The sequence below is a fragment of the Panthera uncia genome (assembly GCF_023721935.1).
Source record: "Panthera uncia isolate 11264 chromosome C1 unlocalized genomic scaffold, Puncia_PCG_1.0 HiC_scaffold_3, whole genome shotgun sequence".
Lineage (NCBI taxonomy): Eukaryota > Metazoa > Chordata > Mammalia > Carnivora > Felidae > Panthera > Panthera uncia.
The window spans coordinates 108,565,908-108,579,319 of NW_026057584.1; the positions used below are offsets into that span (position 1 = coordinate 108,565,908).

The window sequence follows — 13,412 nt, forward strand, 5'->3', positions numbered from 1 at the left end:
AACACTGCAGTAGAGGTTCTAGCAAGGACAATTAGCAATAAAAGGAAAGAAAATGTATCCAGATTGGAAAAGAAGTAAAACTCTCTATTTGATTACCACATACTCTTATACACAGAAAACCCTAAACCCCAAGGAAAACTATTACAGCTAGTAAATGAACTCATCAAGTTTGCAGGTAAAAAACCAATATACAAAACCCACTAGCAATAAGCAATATGAATATGAAATTAATAAAACAATTCCATTTACACTAGCATCATAAAGAATAAAATACCTGGGAATAAATTTAACCAACAAAGTATAAGACTTATACAATGAAAACTATAAAACATTGTTGAAAGAAACTAGAGAAGACCTAAATAAATGGAAAGACATCCCATGTTCAGGGATTGGAAAACTTGCTATTGTTAAGATGACAATAACGTTCCCCAACAAATTAACCTACAGATACAACACAAGCCCTATAAAAATTCCAACTGCCTTTTTTACAGAAATGAGCAAGCCAATCCTAAAATTCATAAAGAACTGAAGAAACTCAGAATAACCAAAATAATTTGAAAAAGAACAAAGTCAGCAGGCCAACATTTTGTAATTTCAAAACTTACTACAGAGTTACAGTAGTAATAATTAAACAGTCTGGTACCAGCATAAGGACAGACACATACATCAGTGGAATAGTATTGAGAGTCCAGAAATAATCCCATATATCCATGATCAACTGATTTTTGACAATGCTGCCATGACAATTCAATGAGAAAATAATAGTTTTGTCAACAAATGATGCTAAGACCACTGGATAGCCACATACAAAAGAATGGTTTCAAACCCCTACCTCAGGCCACATATAAAAATTGACTCACAATGGATGGAAAATCAAAATGTCAGAGTTAAAAGTATAAACTCGTAGAAGAAAACATAGGAATAAATCTCCATGATCTTAGATTAGGTAACACTTCCCTAGATATGACACCAAAAACTCAAGCAATCAAAGAATAAATAGATATATTGGACTTCATCACAATTTTAAACTTTTGTGCATCAAAAAACACTATCAAGAAAGTTAAAAGACAATCCACAGAATAGGAGAAAATATTTTGCAAATCATATAGCTGGTAAGTGTCTCACATCCAGAATACATAAAGAACTCTTAAAATCCAATAATAAAAAGACAACCCAATTTTAAAATGGGCACTGAAACCAAACAAACATTTCTCCAAAGAAGATGTACCAGCAGCCAATAAGCACATGATAAGATGCTCAACATGACAGGTTGTTAGGAAAATGAAAGTCAAAAAAGTGATACCACTTTACACCCACTAAAACAAACAATAAGTGTTAGTGAGGATGTGGAGAAAATTAGAACCCTCACACATTCCTGGTGGGAATGTAAAAGTATGCAGTTACTCTGAAAATAGCTTGGCAATTCCTCAAAAAGTTTAACATAGAATTACCAGCAATTCCACTCCTAAGTATATGCTCAAGTGAGTAGAAAATATAGATAGAAAAATTCACAGCAGCATTATTCATAAAAGCCAAAAAGTGGAAACAATTCAAATGCCCACTACAACTGAACACATAGACAAAATACGGTAAATCCATGCAATGGAATATTATTTGCACCTCTCCCCCAAAAAAGGAATGAAGTATTGATTCATACCACAACATAAATGAACCTTGAAAATATTATGCTAAATGAAAGAAGCCAGGTAAAAAAAAAAAAAAAGCCCATATAATGTAGAGTTGTATTTATAGAAAATACACAGAACAGCCAAATCTATAGCGACAGACTGCACATTAATTGTTACCAGGAGCTGGGGGAGGGCAGAATGGGGACTGACTGCACATGGGTGGGGTTTCTTTTGGGGGGTGATGAAAATGTTCTATAGAATTAGTGGTGATAGTTGCACAACTGGTGAATGCACTAAAACCCACTAAACCGTACACCTTAAAACAGTGAATTTTATGGTATGTGAATTATATCTCAAATGTTTAGGGGTGCCTGGTTGTCTCAATCAGTTAAGCATCTGACTCTTGATTTCCGCTCAGGTCATGATCTATCTCATGGCTCATGGGATCGAGGTCATGATCTCATGGTCCATGGGATCGAGCCCTACATCGGGGTCTGCACTGTCAGCACAGAGCCTGCTTGGGATTCTCTTTCCCTCTCTCTCTCCCTCTCTCTCTCTCTCTTTGTCCCTCTCCTGCTCATACACTCTCTCTCTCAAAATAAATAAACATTTTTTTAATGTTTATTTATTTTTTTTAATGTTTAAAAAGCACATGTGTAGTGAAGAATGCAGCTACGTAGCTTACTAGAGAAACAACAGAGGCCAAGGCCACCATCAAGTTGTGAGGCAGGGCTGTCACCCCCTTGTGGCTGAGCTGTGAGAGCCATCCCCAGGGCAGCCAGAGACACCACTGCAAACAGCCTCTCCACAGCCAGCTTCCCTCCCCCACCTCCTCCCTTGACCCACTGGGAGGCCAAGTCCTTGGTATGCATCAGATGAGTGATGTTTTCCAACCTTCTTACCCCACATGAAATCGGACTTTGAATGCTTTTATTTTCTTAACTGGAAACTCAGGCATCAGTGTGGACACATTGTTGGTTTTATTTACATACATACATTGGGTCGCATCATCTTAGTGAAACACTGTCCTCTCAGATAAGTATCCCATTAACATGTTTATCTTGTTAGGCCATATTGAGTAAATATTCACCGTCAGGAATTTAGAAGATTTGAATAAACAGAACAAGGAGGAGAGTTAGGGTTCCCCCTCTGCCCACCCTCCCTGGAAATGAAGACCTAAGGAACATTTAGTATGACTCTGCACTGACAGATGGAACAGAGAGAAGCAGTGTAGCTGGAGAGGCGGGACAGCCACTGTGCCTACAAAGCCAGGCCCCTCTGCACAGTAGGATGCCCGGGCCATCTTGTAGCAGCTCCCAAGTGCTGACTGCTGAATTTTCAGGAATTTTGGGAACCAGTTAACATCATGTTGGTAGTTTGAAGTGAGCCGAGGTGGAGGTATTTTCAGCCCGGAAATGGACACGCTACAAATCAGACCCACCACCCCCCCCACCGCACCGCACTGGCAGGGTCAGAGTCAATGCCAGAAGTCCAGGGAAAGGGAGGAGTTGAGGAGTCTTGGGTGCTACCTAGCCTGGCCTGGTCTGGGGCTCAGGGTCCAGCTGCGTGGCACTCATCATCTGTTTCCCACAGCTCCACGTGCTGTGCTCAGGCCCTGGCTGCCATCTTAGCTACACGCTGGCAGGCTCTTCCGCCAAGGGGGCCACTGGGCATGCTCCTGAAGAAAGTGGGGACCGGGCACCATGGAGGGCAAGGGTGCTGGTGGATGTGGGGACCCAGATCCAGCAGCCCTGCTCTGCACTGTACAGAGGCCCAGCTCGGGAGCTGGCACCTGGTGGCCTCAGCAGACTAGGGTCGTATGGTGGGTGGGACTCCACCCTACAATAGGCTAAGCCACTGACCTCACCAGCTGTGAGCGCCCAGTCCCAGGCTGCACTTGGAGGAGGGCCAGTGACAGGCTGGGACCCTTAGCAGGGGTGTGACCTGCCTGGACCTTCACATCCTCATTGTAGACCAGTGCTGATGTCAAAGGTCCCTCCGGCTAGGACAAAGATTCCGGTGTTTTTAAGGTCCAGAGTCTTTGGGCCCCCACCAGGGCTGAGTTTCCATCCCACAGCTTGCCCACCCCCAACCACACCTGGGCCCTCCTTACCCTTCTGCCCCAGCTCAGCCCAATCTGGGGCTTCAGACCCTCCTCTCCAACCTCCTCCCAGCACTTCCTCAGGGACTTGTCACAGCTCTTCCAATCCTTCATGGCCCAAACTAGCTTAGGGCCCACGCCTGCTCCACCATTGGGCATCGTCTTGGATTCCACCCTCTCAGTCAGGTCCTCCCATTCTACCTCCCAGACCCTGAATCCCCTCCTCTTCTCCACCCCCAAGGCTGCCAATGACAAGAAGCCTCCCTTGTGGCGGACCTCCTTCCCAATCTCTTCCTCAGCAGCCCTTTCTCTCCACAGCACCTGCAGGTGTGTTTCCAAAGTGCACGGCCGTGTACAACACTCTGGGCCACTTCACTGGGTCTCCCCTGCCCTCCCCCTGGCCTTGCTCACTCTGGTCCTGGGGCAAGCTGGCACTTTATACAGTTGGCAGGGTGCGTGAGGTGTACGAGGAGAAGGTTGTTTCCAGGTCAGCCTGGTTCTAGGTAGCGCAGGTGGATGTGCAGAGAACCAGGATGCAGCATGGGCATTGCCCTGGGGTCTCATGGGGGCAGTGGGCATGCATAGGTCAAGGTGGCACACAACAGAGTGAAAGCAAAACTCCACAGCTTCTGGGACGGGAAAAACATCGCCCACCCCAATGGCTGGGTTGGATGTCCCATCCTCAGCTGGCCTGGCCCCATGCCTGTGAGCGGCATGGGGCGGGGGGGGCGGGGGGGGGGAGGCCAATCCCAGCCTGGGCACTGCGTGTGGCAGGCAAACTCTGCTCCCAGACGGCTCACAGCTGCAAAAAACGAATGAGCAGGAAAAGAGCCCACAAGAAAAGAAGCAAGCCACCAAAATATTCCTAGGGGCATCTCTGAGGAGTGGAACTGTGGGTGTTTTCTTTCTCTTTTTCTGTTCCCATTATCTTTAACGTTTCTGGGGGTTTTTCTAACTCCCTGAGATGAGCAATGTTACTTTTACAAGGAAAAACTCCACCCAGTGTTTTCCAAAGTTCACTCTGGGCCCTGTTTCATTTGATGACCAGCATTTCTCAGGCTCGGGGCACCTGCCGGACCCCTGCAGCAAGCCAGGGCAGGCTGGCCCTGCTCCCAAAGCTGCCTGCCTTCCCTGGGCTGGGGGGCAGCCCTTCCCTGGAAGGCTCAAGGGACTCAGGGGCGACAGGAGCCCTGCCAAGAGAACAGAGGTGCCTCTGTCTCTGATCTGCCTCAGAGCCTGCAGGGTGTCGGGATAAAAGCTGCTGCCAAAGCTGGAGGGGTGTGGCCCTGCCTTATTAGGGTGTTTGCTGTGCCCGGGCCACCTCGCACACATCCCACTCAACGCTGGTCTGTGCTCCTGATGCTGTCCCTGTTTCACTCTGTCCCATCTTGTCCTCATAAGCTTACATGTCGGGGACCAGGAAGCGGGCAGGGAAAGCAGGGGCTCCAGAGCACATGAGGAGGGGTGAGCCCTGGAAGGCTGACTGTGTCCACAGACTCAGGCCATGATGGAGTGGGCAGCAAAGTGCATCTGAAACAAGACATCTGCCATTTTGGGTGCCCTAGCTGCCCTAATACTGTGGGCCAGCGTATCCCCACCCACTGGGTGACCACTCTGCACATCACACCATATTTGGGGTCATCACCCCACCCTCCGTAGCTGTTCCCCATTCCTGGGTACGGCTTCTCCCCAAGTCTTTTTCCTAGCAAAACCACAGGGTTTTCTCGGCCCACAAACCACAAGTCAAAGAACATCGTCCTGCCAGGGCTTGGCTGGAAGGGGGCTGCTGGGCCTTGGAGACCATCCCCTCCCACCCAGTCTGAGTCATGCACTTGTACCCAGCCATGTTCCAGAAAGGACTGCAGAGGCCAACACTGGCCAGATACTAGTGGACATGTGACTGGCCTCCTAAGTCACTCAGCCTCTAGGGCCTCAGTTACCTCATCTGTGAAATGGCACCAGGGCCTGGGAGCCCAGCCTGGGCCAGGCCTAGGGGAGTGCCTTGTCCCCACCCCCTGAGCAACCTATGCTTGGGCAGAGTTTAGCCAGACCCCCACACAGACCCCTTATCATTTTTAACATTGTCACCGTTTTCACCGTTCCGGCTTACAGAGGAGGAGACAAGGGCCCCAGAGGTAAGATCTCCTCCACAGGATCACACAGCTGGGGGTCCGGGAAGCTGATAGAGGCCACAGTCTGGGTTTTAACGCCCTGCCCTTTGGTTGTGACCTCGGGTTGGTGCCCGGCCCCTCTGAGCCCTGGTTCTCCTCTAGAGAGGGGAAACCTGTGCCCATCTTGCAAGGTAGGCGGGAGGGGGGCGGGAGGGAGCTTCACCTGCTGCGGCCGGACACCCCGGTCCCGACGCGCGCCGCTACCCGGGCCGGACACCCCGGTCCCGACGGGCACCGCTACCCCGGCAGCCAACCGAGGTCTAGGGGCCGGGCCGGAGGCGCGGCAGGTGGATCGGCCGGCTCCCCGGGGCGGGTGGGGGGGGCAGGGGTCGGGGCGGGGGTCCCGTCCCGCAGTCCCGCCCAGGCAGGCGCCCTCCTGGCGCGTGGCGCCCTCCGCCCAAGGGCGTGGGGGAGGGGAGGGCTGTTACCTTCCCGTCATTGTGGCCGCGCGCGTTGAGCCCGTGGTCGCCTCGGGACCCCCTCCGACGCCTCCGCAGCCGGCGGAGCACCAGCCCGCAGGTCCCTCCCGGGAGCCGAGCGGGGAGACGCCCAAAAAAGGCCAAGAGCGGCTCCGCCCGCCGCGCAGCCCAGCCCGCGAGGTGGGGAGGGGGGGCAGGGGTGGGGTTCGCCCCGCCCGCGAGGGGGTGGTGGGAAGCGGGGAGAGTGGGGGCGGAGGGGTGGGCCCTGCCACTCGGCGCGGCCCCTGCTCTGGGGACACCCGAGCCTGGCCTGCGGCGGGCGCGGGTCACGTCCTCCCCCGCCCGGGCTTCGCTCGCCACCTCCCCGGATTCCCGGCATAGTTTTCCTTTTAAAGGGAGTGAAGTTATAATAACCACGAAGGAGCCCCCCAAACCCGCCGGGACGTCCCCCCCCCCCCCGCGCTCCCGGCTCCGCTGTCCCTGGCCGCCCCAGAACTCGAACGCTGGCGGGCCGACCAGGATTGGGGGACACCGAGGGACGGTGCTCGGACCACCTCCCCGCTGCCTCCAAGCCCCGAGCTCCTGCTGCGGCCCCAGGTCCAAGGGAGGGGTCACCTTCACGCTTCCGTGCTTCACACACACCTTTCTGGGCACCAACTCCCTCCCGGGGGCCCTGGGGACCCCCCAGTCCACGTCGTCCCACCCCGGGGGAGCCCAAGGCAGAGGAGGGCGTCCCTTCAACCCGTGAGCCTAAGTCTACATACTGAGATGCCAGACCAGTGCCCTCCCTGGGAAATAACCATTTCACCCAAGCATGTGAGTAACCCCTAACCTAGCAAAAGGTACCTTACAATGGAGAAACCCAATGCCCGAGTTGGGGAGGAGAACCGAGCACTCCTTTCTATGATGAAGCACTACTGACAAGATAGGGAAGAGCCCTTTAAAGTGCCCCTGTGACACAGAATCATTTGCGGAATCTATTCTGAGAAAAATATTACATAAACAAAAAAAACCCTCACTCACTCTACCTACAGGCACATATTTCCAGCTGGGCTGTGGAGTGTAGCGTATAACTGGAAGCAACCCAAATATCACACCATGAGGCCAGGGCCAAGCCTCCTGATCTATTAACCCTACTGAACATCAAACATCCTATCACTTCTAGCTTGGCAACAGATAAAGACTATCTAGAAATGACAGTGCAAAGTAGCAACCCACAAATAAACAGTGGAATTCAGAAGGGAGAGTTGATAGTGACATGCAGAGTTACACCTGCAGAAATGAGCTCGATAAAGGCGTCTGTTCCTAAGCAGCTGGTATCTTGAAACCAGAGCAGTTTGCACTTGTTAGTTCTTTTGCAGTGGTGTCCTAGCTAATAAATAGTGTTTTACTGCAACTTGATGGTTGATTAAGCATCAAGTATGGATGACTTCTTGGTTCATCCGCCTGTTTAAGGAGAAATGCTTTCCACAATTGCTGATGCAGAGGAACAGGTGTGCCAGGGGCTGTGCTCCAGAAATGGACTGCCTGACTCGATGGTTCATTGAATGTTGGGGTCCTACAGGAACCAAAAAGGATGAAAAGTAGAAGGGAGAACACCACAGGGACCTGCTCCCTGCCCCAAGGGGATCCCACACCTACCTGAAAGCCTGAAAGCCTCCTTAGCATGGTTGCTGAGCACAGGAAGATGTGCCTGTAGCCAAACCAGAGCCCTCTGCTGCTCACCCGACCATGTAGCATGCCTCATCCTGGGGCCAAGGGCAAGCTCAACAGGAAGGAGCTTGGTGGCAGCTGTGGGCATCAGTCAGCTCTGCTGAAGATACGAAGGCTCCAAGGAGCCATGTGCCAGCCTCATGCAGATTTGCAGGAAAGAGCTGCAGTTGCCTGGCAGTGGTCACTCACATATTCACTCACTCACACCCATTCATCCCAGAGTAATGATGCTATTCAGGCACTGGGGGTAGAGCAGTGAACAAGAGGACATGCGGTGGGGGGCAAACAGTAAATAAAACATAAACGTGACTTCAGGCAGGGACAGTGCTGCAAAGAACAGAACAACATGAGGAGCTGCTTTAGGTTGGAGGCATAAGGAAGGCTTCTGAGGAGTGGCATTGGAGCTAAAACCTGAATGAGGAAAAGAGCCAGCGGGGGGGTGGGGGGCGGCCAGGGCAGTGGCCCTGAGGTGGGAATGGGCTTGGGAGCTCAAGGTCAGAAAGAAGGTGGTGTCTCTGGAGAACAGAGAGGCAGAGGGCATGGGAAATAAGGGAGAGGGGCCAGGGGGCCAGAGCACAAGGGCCACATTAGTGTTTGGATTCCACCCTTAGAACAGTGGGGGATTCTGGGGCGCCTGGGTGGCTCAGTCAGCTCAGTCGGCTAAGCAGCCGACTTCGGCTCAGGTCATGATCTCGTGGTCTGTGAGTTCGAGCCCTGCGTCAGGCTCTGTGCTGACAGCTCAGAGCCTGGCGCCTGCTTTGGATTCTGTGTCTTCCTCTCTCTCTCTCTGCCCCTCCCCCCCAAGCTCTGTCTTCTTCTTAAAAATAAATAAATGTTAAAAAAATTTTTTTTTTAAACAGTGGGGGTTTCTAAGCAAGGACAGACACAACACTCTTCTGGGACTCAGGGGGCTTCCCCCTCATGCCCCTCTCTAGCTGACAGCTACACCTGAGCCAGCCCAGTGCCCAGGGATGCTAAGGTAGGGCTCAGGGTTCATGGAGCCAAGGGAGGGGCTGGGCTTCCTCTGACCAGACCAGCCTAATTAGTAGCATGAGAACAGAGAGAAACTGGGGATCCCAAAATGCCTCAACTTGTATCTAGATTCAAAGTCCCACCCCCCTGTGATGGTGGGGCCTTGCAGCCCCGAGGAAGTCTCAGGGTCTCTCACCATGGCCCAGGTCCCAGAAGGAGCCAGGGTGCCTTCCCAGCACAAAGGACCTGTGTCATGCCTATTTAATGATGGCCCATGTGAAATGAGGCACCCTAACCATTCTTCCCAAAGGGCCTCTCCCCCAAATCTGGTTTAGGCATCTCCCCCTCGGGGCACTGGGGATAGCTAAACTGGGCTGTCGTCAAGCAGGAGTGTATAACTGGAACCAAAGTGTATTCCAGAAGTGGCCTGTGACAATCCCCAGGGAAGGACAGAGAAGCACCTGGATGGCACAGAGGAGAAGCTGGAGGCTCTAGCTGGAGCCTGGCCAAAAATGAGTAGTGGGTGCACACCCGCCTCTATACGCCCACAGAAAGCAGATCATTTGCTCCTTTAACAATGAAATATTTCTATTTTAAAATGGGAGCATGCCTTCAGACAGTGATCTGCTATTATACACATCATCTGACCAGCCCAACATGACCTTCCTTCTTCCTGGCCCAAGCAGAGCTCAGTGAAAGAAGTCTGATTACCATTATGGCAGAATCATAAGCCACCAATTCTTTTAGAGCTTGCAGAACAAAAGAGACTCAGAGGTAGGTTGTCTTAGCCTATGGAGAACACAGAACCCTTCTTGAGGGTCTGGATTACCCAGGGGTATAACAGGACCACGGAGCTTCACAACTCCTTTGCAAAGACAGGCTGGCCTTGGACTCTGAAAAGAAAATGCCAGTTCTCTCTTACCTTAGCTCTGGGGCAGGCTTGATGCAACTCACAGACTTGGAACAAGTTGTTGGCCTCGCACAACCCCAAACAGCATTCAGGAATGCCACATGTTTGCACCACAAAGCATCACTGCGTGGTCCAACAAGAAATCACTTGTGCACTGTGATCACAGAGATTTTCACCTGCAGGGGCACCAGCCTCTCTCTGCTCCTAAGGACACCTCTCTTCTACACATGGGGTTCTCTTTGCCTCCTCTTTCCCATTAGGACAGCCAACCCACCAACCATCTCCAACCTCTGTCCAGAATAAAAATCAGCTGTGCCTGCACCACCATGATCCCCAACCCCAACCTGTCCACACTTGGTCTCATCCACAGAAGGCCTAGCATCCAGCCAAGGTGAGCAGGCTTTCATCATCTGCATGCCACGTAAGGGTGTGTGAGGCTAAACCAGGAGGCAGACCACCCTGGGGCTGTTTCTTCACCCCAACATTAGCAACATTGTCATGATCACTTAAAGGACATAAAGGGAATGGCAGGGACCAAGCCCCATACACATCTCAAAAGCAAACAGTACCCCTCAGGCGCCATGCAGTGTCTCTACCTCAGGGGGCTGAGTCTCCACTCCACCTCCTTCTGCTGCTTCCTTCCCTGAGGGCTGCCAGCACCTTCTCTGGCGGAAAAAGCAGCTGCCCAGCCCGCTTGGCACAGCCACTTGGAGAAGGACTGGGCAGCAGCTGCTGGGAGTGTCCAGCCGCCACGGGTACCCAGATATTCCAGCGTCACCTCTCCCCAGGCAAGAGGCTCCGCTTGAGCTGGAGGGTGGGCCGGAGGCACCTTGGGGTCAGGAGAGGGTGGAGGAAGCCAGGAAGGAAAGGCCGGCCTCCCTCGGGAGGTGGTTGCAGGGCGGGCCACTGAAAGCCCATTCCCCCCGCAGGCCCAGGAGCTGGGCCAGCAGAACAAAGGAGCCACAGCTGCCCTCCACATTCAGAGACCAGAAAAGAGGCAGCTGCCAGGGTGGCATCCATTTGGCAGCCGCTAAAAATGAGCATTTACTAAACTCCTGAGTTCATGAGTCCCCAGGGAGGCCTGATGTTTACAGCACTTACACACGCCAAAACCAAGCCCTACAAGGGCACAGAGAAAAGAAAACCCACAACTACTTTGAATAACCCAAGGACAGTTACTGAGACACCTTCTTGCCAGTTATTATTTTCCATGAAAGGAGGGAAATCTCAGGATTATTTATATGATTTTAATTATTTTCTAATCTTTTGCTATAAAAATTTCATTGTAGGGGCGCTGAGGTGGCCCAGTCGGTTGAGCGTCAGACTTCGGCTCAGGTCATGATCTCACGGTCTGTGAGTTCGAGCCCCTCATCGGGCTCTGTGCTGACAGCTCGGAGCCTGGAGCCTGGAGCTTCGGATTCTGTCTCCCTCTCTCTCTGCCCCTCCTCCACTCACGCTGTCTCTCTTCTCAAAAATAAATAAGCATTTTTTTACAAGTTTTTTTTTTTAATTTTCATTGTATTGGGAAATGCCCAGAAGTAGAAGCAAACTTCCTTGAGCTTCACCCCCAAAGATGGGTGCCAACAATACTCTGATTCCAGTCTTATCTGCACACAGTCACTGTGCGCACAATTGTGATCCTTTTGTGCTTGAAATTTCACATCATTTCTTCATGGCAAACGTCCACGCTGTGCAGCACTTATCAGAGCTGCCCAGTTGTACAGCTCCGGGGCATCCTTCACACTGTGCTGTACACACTGTCCCAGGGTCTCCTCGGACTCGTGCTACGTGGGGGGCAGAGGCTGGCATTCACAGGCACTATGTGCACAGTTCGTAGATCCAGCTTTCATGAGGATAACCGGGTTTTGTTTTTCAGTCAAATTTTATACCCGAGCATGAAACTATTTACTTTGTGCAACACGGCACCTAACAGAGGGCTGGCTAGATAGACAGCAGGCACTCAACTATTTGTTGGAACCAGTGATGTTATGCTCTATTGCCATGTTGTTTAAAATAACCTGTGTCCGTGTTATAAATATGCTATACACCGTGTTATAAATATGCTATGGAGAATGTAAACTCTCCAAGACAGACTCTTGCCTTGTTCGCTGCTCTTTCCGCCAGACCCAGAACAGGGCTCTACTCAGAGAAGTTGCTCAGTAAATATTTGTTAGATGAACGTCGTTTTAAGCATTCTTGGTAAGTTTCATACGCTTGTGAGCTGCCTGAATGTGAATGCATTATCAATCTTGTTGATCAAAACATCTCAGATGCCATTTTACTCACCACATGCAGTCCTGAACTGAATTTGTACAAACAAAAAAGTTTATTTACACCTAGGGAATTCATAATGTGAAGAAATCTCGATGGAAAGAATTCTTTTAAAAACAGAATTTTTTGCAAAGGCACCTGGTGCTCAAACTCATGTTACACATTGCAGACTCTGGTAGCTGCACAAGAGTCCAAGGCTCGCCGCAGGAGAGGCAGATGTGGCGGCCCCGAGGCACAGCGACTCTGACCAGAGTGGATGTTGTTCGTCAAATGCGCATGTGCAAAGGGAGGCCCTGGGCCTCTGACCAGCAAGCGCCACCCAGATAAGCCACAATTCCACTGGCACATCTGTCCATTAGGCTCCGGTCCATTAGTGTGAGGTCCAAGCCTGAGGGCACAGCAGAGACTCACCACACATTTTTTTTCTCCTGGGGACACCCCAAGTTGGCAATATGAACAGGCTCAGAGCCCAAGGATTATGCCCGGTGAAAAGCGGGTGGACACACGTGGGAGACCAGGGGCTGGGCCTTTATTCTGTGAAGTTCAGACATGACAAGAGTTGAAAAACCTACACTGTTCAGGGCAGTGCAGCATGCTGGTTTGAAGAGCACGGACCATCCAGTCTCACACTTACTGTCACCGAGGCAGGTGCTTCCCTACTCTGGGCCTCAGTCTGCTTATCTGTAAAATAGAGCAGATAATAATAGTACCTCCTTCATAAAGAAATTTGTGGGGATTAAATAAACTCCTCTAGGTAAGCAATTCACAAACTTCTTGGTCTTTTTTTTACACTCCTAAAAAGTACTGAGGACACGGAAGAGAGTTGATTTATGTGGGCTGCATCTATCAATATTTACCATCTTGTAAGTGAAAATGAAACATTTTCTTAACCAGCTGTTAATTCATTTTAAAATCAAGTGAGAAAACTATTATGTACTAACATAATGTACTTTTAGGAAAACTACTTTCCAACAAGAAGTAATTACTGAGACACCTGTACCCAGCCACAATAAAGCAGCAGGAACCAGACAAAATATATGAAACAGACAAAATATAGAAAACCTAGGTGTTCAAGACACTGAACATCAGGCAACAAAGGACAATGATCAAGAGACAGGAAACAAATGAGTGAACCTGTGACTGTCCCAGCTCAGTGCTTCAAGAGTATTTCCAGGCCTTCATCCGTGGATGAGGAAGCCAGGTGGACACGAATGGACTCCCTTAGTC

The 13,412-nt window shown here is 50.8% G+C and overlaps 1 protein-coding gene and 1 long non-coding RNA gene across 2 annotated transcripts in view; one reads left to right on the top strand and one right to left on the bottom strand.

The window, feature by feature from the left end:
• The window catches only part of LIMS2 (LIM zinc finger domain containing 2), a 37,600-nt gene extending 31,091 nt beyond the window's left edge, over positions 1 to 6,509 (bottom strand). The window contains exon 1 of the mRNA XM_049615784.1: positions 6,329 to 6,509. Within this exon, the coding sequence (XP_049471741.1) occupies positions 6,329 to 6,339 (11 nt within the window). The 5' untranslated portion in view covers positions 6,340 to 6,509. The remainder of the gene's footprint in view (positions 1 to 6,328) is intronic.
• A 3,589-nt stretch (positions 6,510 to 10,098) lies between these two features.
• On the top strand, positions 10,099 to 11,408 carry LOC125911713 (uncharacterized). Its single transcript, XR_007454422.1, has 2 exons — positions 10,099 to 10,305; positions 11,204 to 11,408. It is a non-coding gene; the product is annotated as an uncharacterized LOC125911713 (long non-coding RNA).
• The last annotated feature ends 2,004 nt before the right edge of the window (positions 11,409 to 13,412 follow it).